Here is a 12,463-nt window from a genome sequence, read left to right as displayed (position 1 = left end):
ACAACATACGTTCAAACTGTTTGAATTTGATGTGGCTTCCTTCCATTTTGCTTTGTATGTCTCTATATTTGTGTGTGCTTAAATCAGAGCACAGAAAACTACTTTGTGGCAGGGGTGTCACCAAAGGGTGCAGGGTGTGTGTCACCACACCAGGTAACACTCAAGCGGGGATGACATGACTGCTCCCCAGACATCTGCCTATTGGTAGAAATGGGCTGTGCCATTTGCCTGTGCCCCTTTAAAATGCTGAAGAGATCGTGTAAGTGGAGCGAGGCTAAGTGGAATGAGAGGCCACAGGTTTTTAAAAAATCAAAATTTAAATTATTATTTTTTTAATCTTCATATCTACATGGGCCACTGCCCATGCAAGTTAGATAATTCTGGGAGTTGTGATTCACAAAACAGTGGCATCACTAGGGTTGGTGTCACCTGGTGCAGTAACTCATGGTGCAATCGCCCACTGGCCTCCTCCCATACTACACTATAAACAGGCTAACCAGATGTCCTAACCACAAAGGAGTAAAAGGCACTGCAAATTGCCCATCAGAAGAGCACAGGGATAAAATTATCCCCATTCCCAGGCATGGTTGACCAAACCTATTGTTAGGTTAAAGTGGGGATGAGGAGAGCCATATGTTGAGCTTACTGAAGGAATGGTGTGATGTAATGTAATTAATGAATAAATTAATAAAATAAATGTGCCTCATTCTATCTATTGATGGGTATGACTGTAATTATGATTTGCAGTTGATGGCAAAGTGAACTTGAAGGATGTACTGGAGAGCGTCATGTTCATGCAGAGACCTTCAAAGCATGAAAGTGAGTTGAATCAAGGGTGAGAGCATGGATGTGTTTCTACTGCAGAATTGCCTTATATCTCATCAGAAATGGGCAGAGGGTTCCTTTCATTGTAATGGAAGTTAAAGTAGTGTCAAACTGCATTATTTCTGAAATGCAGATTAGACCATAATTTGAAAGGTGATGTGATAAATAAAATATACCCAGAGATCTCAGGGTATATGGGTCTGTATCAAAGCAAAAGTTATAAAGTAATTTGCTAATGTCTTGCTCTAGCTGATACATGTGGGATCTGCATCCACCACATCTCTTTTTCTTCCCACTTCAGGAGACAAAGTCAATATAGAAGACTTGGACAATATCCTGGCCAGTGTAGGCATCCATCTTAGAGAAAAAGAACTCCAGGAAGCATTAAAAAATACGTCAGCGGATAGTTAGTATTTACGGTAATCTGTAAATTCTGGAAACCTGTTGAGATGATTTGCAAGCTCAGCAGTTTACTTTTGCTTGAGCATAGTGGGAAGGGCAAGATTCCACCTCCTACTCTCCGTCTCTTCTGCTCAGTTCACTACTTTTGCATTTTGAACCCAGTTTACAGCACTTGAAGTAAGCTGAAGACAAGAAAAAGTGGAAGGGAGGGGGAGAGAAACTGGGTTATTTTAAAAACTACTCAAAAAGTGGGAAGACAGATAATTAATCAAGGCTGTCCCTGTTAAATCAGGACAGTTGGAAATTAGGTTGCTCTGAGTACCTCTGGATCCCTTTCAGCCACACAGCTGGTGTCCTGGCCTCCATCTCATTTTTGTGTCTCATGGAAGTTTTATCCTTTTGATTCTGAGTTCTTCTTTTCTTCGCAGCTAAAGGGATGGTGAACCTAGGAGAATTCATGAAGTGGGTGAGAGTAGTTCTACTACATCTTCCATCCTGTAAGTCAAATTAATAATTTGGTTGAGCGTGCTTTGCAAGAATGGAATTGTTAAAACAGCCAAGTGCACATCTTGGCCTAATTTTGTGCTTCAAGAACCTTGCAGTCAGACATATGAGATTATACAGATCTTAGACTGTAGCTGATGGGTGAGGATAGAGAGGGACTGCATAACTACACAAAAGCGTTTAAAATAATTTAAAATAGTCATTTTCATGTTTTCTAATACCAAACAAAACTCTTTGGAAACACTTATACACACATGCACACACTCACTCTCTCACTCAAGATCTAAGGCCTACTTTGGGTGCTTCCATATAAACATTTTGTCTTACAATTGTCTTGCCAAAATTCACAGAACTTTACAGTGGGTCTCTAGGCAATCTTTATTTTCAATTTGACTATTGTCTTGTCTTTAAGGTTTCCTCACCATTTTCCCCACCTTTTTTTAAACCATACACAGACACAAAAAATAGGACAGAATAGCAATGCAGTGTCTCTTAATGTGTACCACTACCACCAGTAGTCCTAGTAATCTGAAAGTCACTTTTCCTCTCTATAACTGCTGTGCACTGGGTGTTTTTCTCCAGTAACTCTTTGAAATTGGAAGTAACCATTTCTAGGAGAAAAAAGAAGCTGGTATGTGATGGTTATAATATGAAAAATTTCCTCATTCTCACTTCTAATTACCTGCTCACCTCCTTACATAGATTTTAGTGAGGATCAATACTGGGTTTCTTATTGTCACATCAAAAGTGGTGACATTCAAAAGAGGATTTCAGATTGTGGCTCTAAACTACAAGAGGTTTCAGAGGTATTGGTACTGTTGCTGTGTGCTTTCATTTCCAACTTACGGTAGCCCTAAGGCAAACCTATCATGAGTTTTTCTTGGCAAGTTTCTTTACTGTAATATGGAAATTCTGGAAATAAATATTGACACTGAAGACAAATATCTTTACACTGTGGAGCACTTTCACAACCAGTGTAATATGCTCCATGTAGATAGCTTTGGGCAAAAGCCATACTGCTGTGTTCTGGACTGGCCATGATTTCCAAGCTGTTTTCAAGGGAAGCCTCTATAAATCAGTACAGTGGTTATGAGACCAGTGGATCATTGCATATTTCTCTTTTGCCTTAAACAGCTGATGGGTCAGTGAACTTCAGTGAATTTTCTGAGACAGTTCAAGGAAGCCAAGGGTCAACCCCAGCTGGTGAGTCTTAAGTACCACATACATAAGCATATAGATTGCATGGTCCGTCCATTCCCCCCTCCCCCCAAAAAAAGGCCAGTAAATCACTCTTCCATCTGTCGCTTCCTCTTACTTGAAGGACAGAGGAAATAGACCAGCTCTGCTGTCTCTCTTTTGGGTAAATGGTACAAAGACTAGTGTGCACTGGATCTTTTATTGATTACTGCAATGCCAGGTGATGTCCTAGCCTGGATAGAGGAACCGTTGCAGTCTGAACTTCCATGCCACCCCAGTTACAACACTTTTAAGTGGACTCAGTTTACACATTCTCCTCTGAGCCAGAGGATGCTAAATAATGAAGCAATGCACATGCCGATGTGAACTGGGCTGATTCTATGATTCTAAATGTGTCACAACATGTGGGGTGATGGAGCTAAAATACTTCTAGCTAACTGGAAAGTGAACAGATTTACATAGCTGAAAAAAGGAGATATAAGGCAAAATAGATGGAACAGTAAATCTCCACTAACTTATTTGCCCTGCTCTTTAATGGAAGATGGGTGACTAACTGTATAAGCAAGCAGTAATAATCATCATGTGAATGAGGAAAACTCATCCCACCCTTTCCATACTTCTGTTTTCCATCTCCTTTCCCCCCAGCCAAGCTCACCTCTGATATAAAAAAAAGGTTCAGATACATAAGATGTGTGTAGGTATGGGAGGAGGGGTTCTACTTCTTATATACGGTTAATGTGAAAAGAAGTAAAATACTCAACCAGCCAATTTTTGAAGTCGGAAGCTCCCTGACTTCGAAAAAGTGCTGGCTGGGGGAGACTTCAACCCACAATGCATCCAGCCAACAGCATCCCAGCTAGATAGGTGGTGATTTAAGTATGATAACATCCGGGGGCATCCCGAATCCTGAATTCAAGCCGGAAGAGGTAAGCTGTCTTATTTGTTAATGCAATAAGCTCCCATATGTGGGTAGGGTAGAAGAAGGTTAAATCTTCCCTTCCCCTCCTCAGCTAGGTTATAAATTAAACCCAGACTCCCTTTGGGTTTTGTGGGACAGTTTGACTCCTCAGCAGAGCCAAATTTTATTCTTAAAAATAGCTGGTAGGGGGAGGTTTAATAATCCCTTACCTGTCTCCGCTGGACAAAATCCAGTTCAGGATTTGCATGTTTGCTTATAAGTAAAATGGGGTGGAGATGGAGGGAGAAATAAACTGTCTAGACAGCACATTTAATATATTGTCTTCTTTGACCTTCATAGTATTCTAAATGATCTCTTAATTATTTGTTCAGGACCTCATCTCCCTCTACCATCCCAGCTATCTCTCTTTAATTAGTTTCTTCTTCCCTTATTGATTTCCTTTGAATTTTTTCTTGCAGTTAATGGGAAGGTGGACTTAGATGGCCCAAAAGAAGAGATAACAGATGAGAAGATCCCTGATGTATTGACAGATGGATGGACAAAAGGTAGCATTGAACAAAGCTGGTGGGAAAAGAGAGGAGAGTGGGAAGTAGGGATGTAAATATTAGGTTATTTTGTTCACACATGTGAGATTATACATTTTCAAAAGTTTTTTCCCCATTGAGCAATACTACAAATGGTTTATGCACATTTGGTGGGCAGGTTATTGGTAGGGGGTGTTTTTGTTTTTCTTTTATTTTATTATTTGTTTGCATTTCAGGACTTCTTTACAAAAATGTAGTGAATTTTTTTGTGTGCAAAACCATTGTTTTGTGCAAAATTATATATATATATGGAGTTGTTTCTGCTGCTGACCGTATACAAAGCACCCATCTTTTCGCTCTCACACAAGAATGAAAAATCTTGTGGAGGCTGGTAATGTTCTCTCTGCAATTCAGGGTTGCTAAAAAAGGTATTCAAAGAGTTCCATATTTTCTTCTGCGGCCACAGATTGACTCCATTCACCCAGGCAGCCCATTGGTTTTCTGTGACCTGATAAGCCTGTTAAGATTTTTAGTTTGAACAGCAGTTCAGCCAAGGTGATCTTGTTTGCCTCATTCCCAGCAGAGGAATTGTGAATAATGATGTATAGAGTAAACATCATCTGCCAGCAGGTGGGGCATTCTTTCCAGATTTTATTTCCATGCTAGTAGATTTAGGGTGGAAAATAATATACAAAATAATACATTTTTTACAATACACACTTATACAAATAAAGGTACTTATACTAATTTGTATACCTCTTGTCTTTTGTTTCTATCTCTGTCATCCTCAACTATCACTGGAGTTTATCACACAGGAGGAATTTCTCTTAATTTCGAATGAAAAGAAAGTGGAGCCAGAATGCATTCACATAAAGTTGCTAGTTTAGCGAAATTACGTGAATGCTCATTGCATTCGAACTGGCTCCCCATTGCCCGAAAATATCATGCCATTGCCCGAATTTGCATGTGGCAATCTATCACGCAATAACGTGAAACCACATATTGCGCTCGGACTGAGTTCCCATTGCCCAAATATGTGTGTAGTGGGTTATCACGCAATAACGTTAAATCCCATGATTGCATCCAGATTGCCATTGGATTATACTTCCAATTTCCCTTGTCTGATAAACTCCACTGTCAAATGTAACAAAATATTTTACATAGGCATATAAAAATAACTCCATGACATTTGAAGTTAATGGATCATTCCCACCCAGCCACAGGTCCCTGGGACAAGGCAGTCTGGCATCCTGGGGATTCTAAACCTCCAGTACCAGTGGATTCTGTGCCTGATTTTTCCAGTTGTGAGCATTCGAATGGCTACTCACAGATACAAAAACCACTCTTGCTTCACTGCTTAAAAAGAGGATTGCTGTGAAATCAGCTTTCTAATGCTCTGCTTTCTTTGATATTGTGACCTGACTCCTTCCCTTTTCCTAGGACTATAGCAATGCAGAGGAAGAGAGCAGAGCATTTCCTAGTACCAGGGACTGGGAATCAATTCCAGTATCTTTAGTGGTCATGGTCATTTTGAACATAAATTCTTCTACATACCAAATATTCGGGGGGGGGGGGGGGGGCTTCCCAGTTGAAAACAAAAGAGAATTTATCATGTCATGAACTAGAGAATTTATAATTTCCTGTACCCTTATAATTCTGGACTTGCTAGCCCTGGCCCTTCACTGTGCTAGATGGGAACTGCAATGACTCTCCACTGCCTTGTCCAGGAGTACCTCAAGGTAATCCTTGAGCTGAGAAAGTGTCTGGTCCCTTTTAGCAAGGGACATATGTGTTCCTACTTCTCACCAGAGCTTGGAAAAAAAATTTTGGGGTTGCAGCTTCCAGAATCCTCCAGCCAGGAAGTTATAACTGTGGAAATTTTTCCATATTCTCCTGCCAGACCTTGCCTTTGTTTCAACTCTTGTGGCAAGCTGTTCCACTTCTTTCTCACCATCCTTGATTTCATAACTGCTGGGAGACAACAGGCCGGTGTAATAAAGCCCTACTGGAGGGGGTCATAGTCTTATGGAGAATTTCTTTGCATCTTCAGTAAACAATTTCTGCCAACACTTCTCTTCTTTTTTTTTTTAACAGAAAAAATGGTTGATATCGACAGCTTAGATGCAGTCCTGGATGAAATAGGGATCCATTTAACCAACAAGCAACTGTATGAAGCACTGAAATATGCTCCAATGGATGGTTGGTTTCTTTGTTCACTTATTTCTGGTCAAAAGTTGTCCATTGGGTATAAGAGTGTAATTCTAAACAGCATAGAACTCTTGGTCTGATTCAGCAAGAGAATTCTTATGAATTTAAGAAAATGCTTGGGAAGAAATAGACAAGCAATGTGTAATTCAGCCATACAAGAACATTAGCCAGCAAGGAACCTGAGGACACTGACAAGGGGGACTAGTAGCCATATATACATGCCTCAAAATCTGCACTGTATATTATTATATCCCCATGTACAAAATGATGGTGATAGCCTCTGAGATTCCCAGTCCGCCTACTAAGTATTACTCTAATGCATTATGGCTCAGGATGATTCACCATGTGAAAGAGGCCTTTCCTTTTCTATAAGCAGCATTCACATGGCAACATGGCACATTTTCATATTCTGGATAACTATGAAGATATTTAAAGGATCTAAGTCTGTCTCAGATTACCAGAGTAGTTGATTTTGATTTATAACATTATTTTTAAAAAATGTTAAGGTGAGAGTTCTCTTGTTGGTAACTAGCTTCCTTGAAGAGTGACTCTGAAGATGGAATAATAAGTGGAAGGGTAAATTCACCACCCCCTTCACTTCCCAGTGGCCTTTTGCAACTCCCATTGCAGACCTTATTTTTGCCTCTAGTTTACCGACATGGTAAACACTGTGGAATCACTTTGCTTTGACTTCTAGGTTTAACTTCCCCCTACCACTCATCATGATTGCCATCCCCTGGCCCAGTCTTTACTCTGCACCCCACTCTAAGCTGCTGAAATTCAGCTAGGCCAGCATCCAGTTCAGAACCTCTTTGTGCCTTGTTCATGATCTCTGTTTGTTCTGTGCAGCTGATGGGAAGGTGGAATTGGAACCATTTATGAGAGGTGTCAATGCGATCTTAGCAACTCAAAAAAGTGGTGAGCAAAATTATAATATTGAAAGATAAAATATATCAATACAGCCGTATTAAAAATTGCTATTAAAATACCTAATTTTTCCGGGCATATGGCCCCCTCAGTTAATACAGTGGGCCCTTTGTGTCTGCTGGGGTTTGGTGACAGGCCCTCCTGAAGATACCAAAATCCATGGATGCCAATACTGGCAGCATCTGTCCACACAATCCCCAGGAGACCCCTCTTTCTCTCTTCCCACAGCTCGTGGGGGCAATGACCATCTATTGTCAGTGTTCTGCATTGATGGTATTGTGCTAATGTGCCCTTGTGCAATCAATCTGCACATCTGGAAAAGGAATGGCACAACATTGTTTGCAATGAGGCGCATGCTGCGTTGCACCGCATGCACGCACTCCATTGTTTGTAATGGGGCGCAAGCATACGCGAAATTCCCCTTATGTGGGGGATCCAGAACAATCCCTCACGTAAGGAAAGGTCCCACTGTATAGCCCACAGCACCTGGTATTCATCGGTGGTCTCCCATATAAGTACTAATCATTACTGTTTATTAAAACACCTCCAGCACATTAGACCTTGGATTACAGTCTTTAAAGTTTGAGATCCTTCTACTTTTAAGCTAGACATTTACAAGCTAATTGCCAGAATCTGGCTAGTGTTCTAGACTAGGCTAATGGGCCTTTATGCCAGCACAGTGCACATTCTCCCCAATTACACAGGGAGAAGAAAGAGGTTTTGGTGGGGAGATAGCTGCCAGCTTGGAGTGACATGTTTCCAAATATCTGGAAATGCATTCGAAGTAAAGGAGTTCTAGCAGGAGTAGCTTATAAAATCACTTGTTACATGGCACAGGTGATTTTCTTAAATCTCTCTTCCCAAAGTCCCTTTAACTTCAAGGATATCCCTTCCACAAAGCCAGATCATTTGGGAAGAGGCTACTTAGAGCTGGCAGCCTTCTCCTCTCATGGCTGCCGCCACCACCTTCTTCATCTTTTGCATGTGGGCACATTACCTGTAGCCTCTCCCATTCTTTGTCTGCACTGACCTAGTCACACCAGTGGGGGAAATTTAATGAGTAAACATATACAGTGGACCCTTGTTATATGCTGGGGTTTGGTTCCAAGATCCCCTGTGTATAACAAAATCCGTGTATGCTGAAGTCCTAATAAATATAATGACATACAAAATGGTGCCCCTTATAAAAAATGGAAAATCAAGGTTTGATATTTGAAATTTATACCTTTTTTTTAACATTTTCAAACCGTGTATGCTTGAATCTATGTATAAAAAATCAGTGTATAAGAAGGGCCAACTGTACATAAAAGATAACTTTAAATATTTTACCATGCGTACTCCCATTTTGTTTAGCATGCTAAATGTGTCGTGATGATTTCGTTCTTTGTCTTGATTTGAAAAAAGATCATTAGAAAGATACAAATAAACTAGGGTGGAGTGGGAATAGCAGTTTGAGGAAATGTGTGGAAAATGTATTCAAATGTTAGTAGAATTATTGTTGGGGGGAATAAAAATGGAAGACACTCTGGCGTTTATTATGAAACCAGTGAATATTATCTGCTACTCAGTCCACCTATACTCATTGACCCTACTCCTCTTCTGTTCAAGGTAAAAGTGTGGATGTCAGCAACTTGGAGTCCATCTTGGCTGACATGGGGCTTCACTTAACTCAGGATGAGTTGCAGCAGGCTCTCAGGCAGACAACACTGAACAGTGAGTGTGTGAGAGTGGTATCTTCTTCACTGAATCATGTTCCAAGAGAAGGCTTCCACCAACAACACTAATTCTGCATGACTGTGGCTCGATGGACATGAAGGAACAGGCTCTTTCTCTCTTTTCCTTTCTCTGTTTCTGTGTGTTTTAAATGCAAAACAACATGAGTAGGCTGCTGTCATGGCGAGACTCACCCACCCAACTCCCTTACTTGATTGGCAACCCAATGCATCTTTTTGATCCCACCGCTGCCATCAATGATGTGAAGGTGATAGCCACTATCCCACCAATTATTCACTGTGAGGCCTGAACTCGGGACACTCTTAAATGTCTCCTGCACTATAACTCTCTTTAGATGCCAGCCTTCTGAGTTTCAAATTCTCCCCCAGCATGGCACCAACTATTATTTGACAGCCACACACCCACTATCTAATGTTTCCCAAACCTAAAAGACTTTTCTCAATGTTAGTAATGTTTTAATGTGTTTCTGAAATCAGTTCAGACAGCTGCTTGTTGAAACAAAGCAATAAATTTATTAACAAATTTATTTACAAGTCAGGCTGAATACAGTATCTCTTTTAGTGGATGGTGTCCACTAGTCACCAAACACTATGGACACTACAACGGTATAACTAAGGGCATTTTTTTGTCCTTTTCTTGGGTACCTAAAACCCTTTCTAACTGCCCCTCACAGCAGCCTAACCTAGCCTCAGTGCCTCTTCACCTCTCAAGGCACAGTAAACATTAACAACAACCTTTAAATCTGCTCCTCCTTTTATATACTCAGTCCTGGGAGTAGTCCCCACCTTTCCTGGCTTTGCTTCCATTGGCTAGTGCCAAGGTTCTAATCTGCCTGTTGCCCCCACAGCCACATATGTTAGTTGAGTAAGTACTTTAAGGGGAGAAGGTGCTTTTCCTCAAGTCATCTTTCAATTCAATTTTACCTCCACAAGGCTGTTATTTTACTCAGAACAGGAAAAATAAGAGCTGTGCATATCTGCATCATATCTTTCTCTCTTGATCAGGAATAGGCAAAGTGCATTCCTTGGGCCACATGTGAACCTCCAAACTGTTTTTGCAGCTCTTAACCATTCCACTCCCATGACTGTACTTTTTCTGTCCAGAAAAGTGGGGTTAGGGGTTGAATTGCCCCTCCTGAAATCTTCCAGGAGCAGCAAGTCTTTTACATAGATTGTGCCCCCTCCCAATAGTTTAACATAAAATAACATTCTCTGTCATGTCTTTCAGTTGGTATGGTGAGAGTCAGAAGCTCCATCTGCCAGTTAGTTTGAACTATCTGTAATTTGCTAGGCAGAAAGGTAGTGAATGACCCAAATGTTTCTTGAGCTGCTGAACTATTTGAAGAGAGGAACAGATTCCTCGGAATGAGATAGTGGAGACGTCTAGAAATGGGGAATCAGCACTGGGCAAAGGTTCTTTGATGGGGGTAGCAAAAGCTGTGCTGGGAAGAACCATTTTAATTGGTATATAAGCATCCTCACTGGACTGTCTCTCTCATCCATCCTTTTTGCCTTACAGAGGATGGGAGTGTGAATTTGAAAGACTTCATGTGGGCCATCCAGACCCTCCCCAGTATCCAGAGTGAGTTTTAACATTTAAGGAAGAAGCTGGGAAGCAAAAGATAATTTCTGGATAGACAGGTGGTGGACTTCTAATCCAATTCAGCACTTAAGGCCCAAACTGATGTTGAATTGTTCTCCACATTATGCTGTCTCACCTCTCTTTTGGTCCTGACAAGAGTATTTTTCTTTAGTTTAACTGCCTTTGCTACCATTTGCTATGTGGGTTGGAGAGTGGTGCAAACAATTAAATCCAGCCCCTATGTTTTGTTTTGTTTTTTGCTTGCCCTCTCTTCTTCTAGTTATGTGTTTGTGAGAGCCAGTCAAAAAGGAGAAAAGAGGAAGAAGAGGTCACTTCAAAAAATAAAAAGAAATTAATAAAATAGGAAAGAAAAATCCCCCCACCCTCCAATTTGGAGGGGAAATCTGATTTGGAGGGTCTTCAAGAGAAGCCCTGTTGAGGATTCATTTACCTTCAGAGGTGCACAGGATAGTCATGTGAAAGACACTTGTCTATTGTGCTGTTTCTAGGATGCACTACACTTTGAATTGTGTACTAGCTGGATATAAACCACTAAGCTCTATATGACTTGGGTACAGACTGTATATTCCTAAACAAGTCTGTGTGGTCTTTTAAGATCTTTTGAGGAGGATGTTTCCTAGATTCTACTCCCATCACAGACACATTTGTTGAGAACCCCACCAAGACAGCCTTCTGGTGAGAGTACCTTTTAGTGCTGCTGACAAGCTGTGGAATTCCCTCTCACAGAAGATTTGGTTGGCCCCCTCTCTGCTTTCTTTCCAATAGCAAGCAAAGAGCGTTATTAATTTTTTAGCTATACGTACCTTGTTTTAATCTGTGTTGTAAGCCAACTTTGCCCCTAAGCTAGGAGAAAGTGAGGATATTAATTAATAGCACTGGGATCAATCCCTGCTCTTACGCCTTTTAGGATGGACATAAAGATGCATCTTGTCAGTTTGTCTTTTTAAACAGTTTAAATGATTTTAACAGTCAACGGTTTAAAATGGTTATTGATGATCTCGTTTGGTGCCTTGAGTACTATTTTAAATGGATATCTAAAATTTAATCATGGCTTTAAAATACATGATTAAAATTTTAAAAATCAAGTTGTTATGCCTTTGGAAGAAAATGTGCCTTAGATCTGAGGATACTTTCCAGCAGGAAGAAAACCCATACCCTTCCAGAAGGGGAACTCCCATATTCCCTAGCCACTGGCAAGTCTCAGTCAGATGAGAGCTGGAGTCAAATCTCCTGAGTTATTCAACTACAAAATGGGAAATAATCATTACTATTTGGGGGCTGAATGGTACTAGCTGATAGGGTTGTACATTTAATAGGGTGAATATAAATTGATGTTCAACCTACGCTTACTCAAATTTGCTTTCTTCTGTTAAAGACAAACAAGTGCATATTAATAACTTGGATTCTCTTCTGAGTGGTATGGGGATCTACTTAAGCCAGGAAGAATTGCAGGATGCACTGAAGCTGACAAAGAATAATGGTGAGTGTGGTCCATGGTCTGACAAATCTGGCACATGCTAGTCTCAGATACAGTCAATCAGCTGAATTACTTGCTGAATGTTAAGTCTTCTTCTGCAACTTCCATATTTCTGTAAAATAGTAAAAATATTTAGCTATCAAC

At 40.6% G+C, this 12,463-nt stretch overlaps 1 protein-coding gene across 1 annotated transcript in view; it reads left to right on the top strand.

Annotated features, from left to right (window-relative positions):
* The window catches only part of LOC149309225 (uncharacterized), a 98,655-nt gene that overhangs the window by 66,886 nt on the left and 19,306 nt on the right, over positions 1-12,463 (top strand). Inside the window, exons 45-54 of the mRNA XM_089532153.1 lie at positions 748-819; positions 1,127-1,231; positions 1,656-1,724; positions 2,866-2,934; positions 4,306-4,392; positions 6,466-6,570; positions 7,429-7,497; positions 9,115-9,219; positions 10,759-10,821; positions 12,218-12,322. Of these exons, the coding sequence (XP_089388279.1) occupies positions 748-819; positions 1,127-1,231; positions 1,656-1,724; positions 2,866-2,934; positions 4,306-4,392; positions 6,466-6,570; positions 7,429-7,497; positions 9,115-9,219; positions 10,759-10,821; positions 12,218-12,322 (849 nt within the window). The remainder of the gene's footprint in view (positions 1-747; positions 820-1,126; positions 1,232-1,655; positions 1,725-2,865; positions 2,935-4,305; positions 4,393-6,465; positions 6,571-7,428; positions 7,498-9,114; positions 9,220-10,758; positions 10,822-12,217; positions 12,323-12,463) is intronic.

This window comes from Sceloporus occidentalis, unplaced genomic scaffold (genome assembly GCF_023333645.1).
Source record: "Sceloporus occidentalis isolate IW3139 unplaced genomic scaffold, rSceOcc1.0.p SCAF_7, whole genome shotgun sequence".
Taxonomy (NCBI): Eukaryota; Metazoa; Chordata; class Lepidosauria; order Squamata; family Phrynosomatidae; genus Sceloporus; species Sceloporus occidentalis.
The sequence above is the reverse complement of the archived record's forward strand: the minus strand, read 5'-3'. Positions and strand labels throughout refer to the sequence as shown.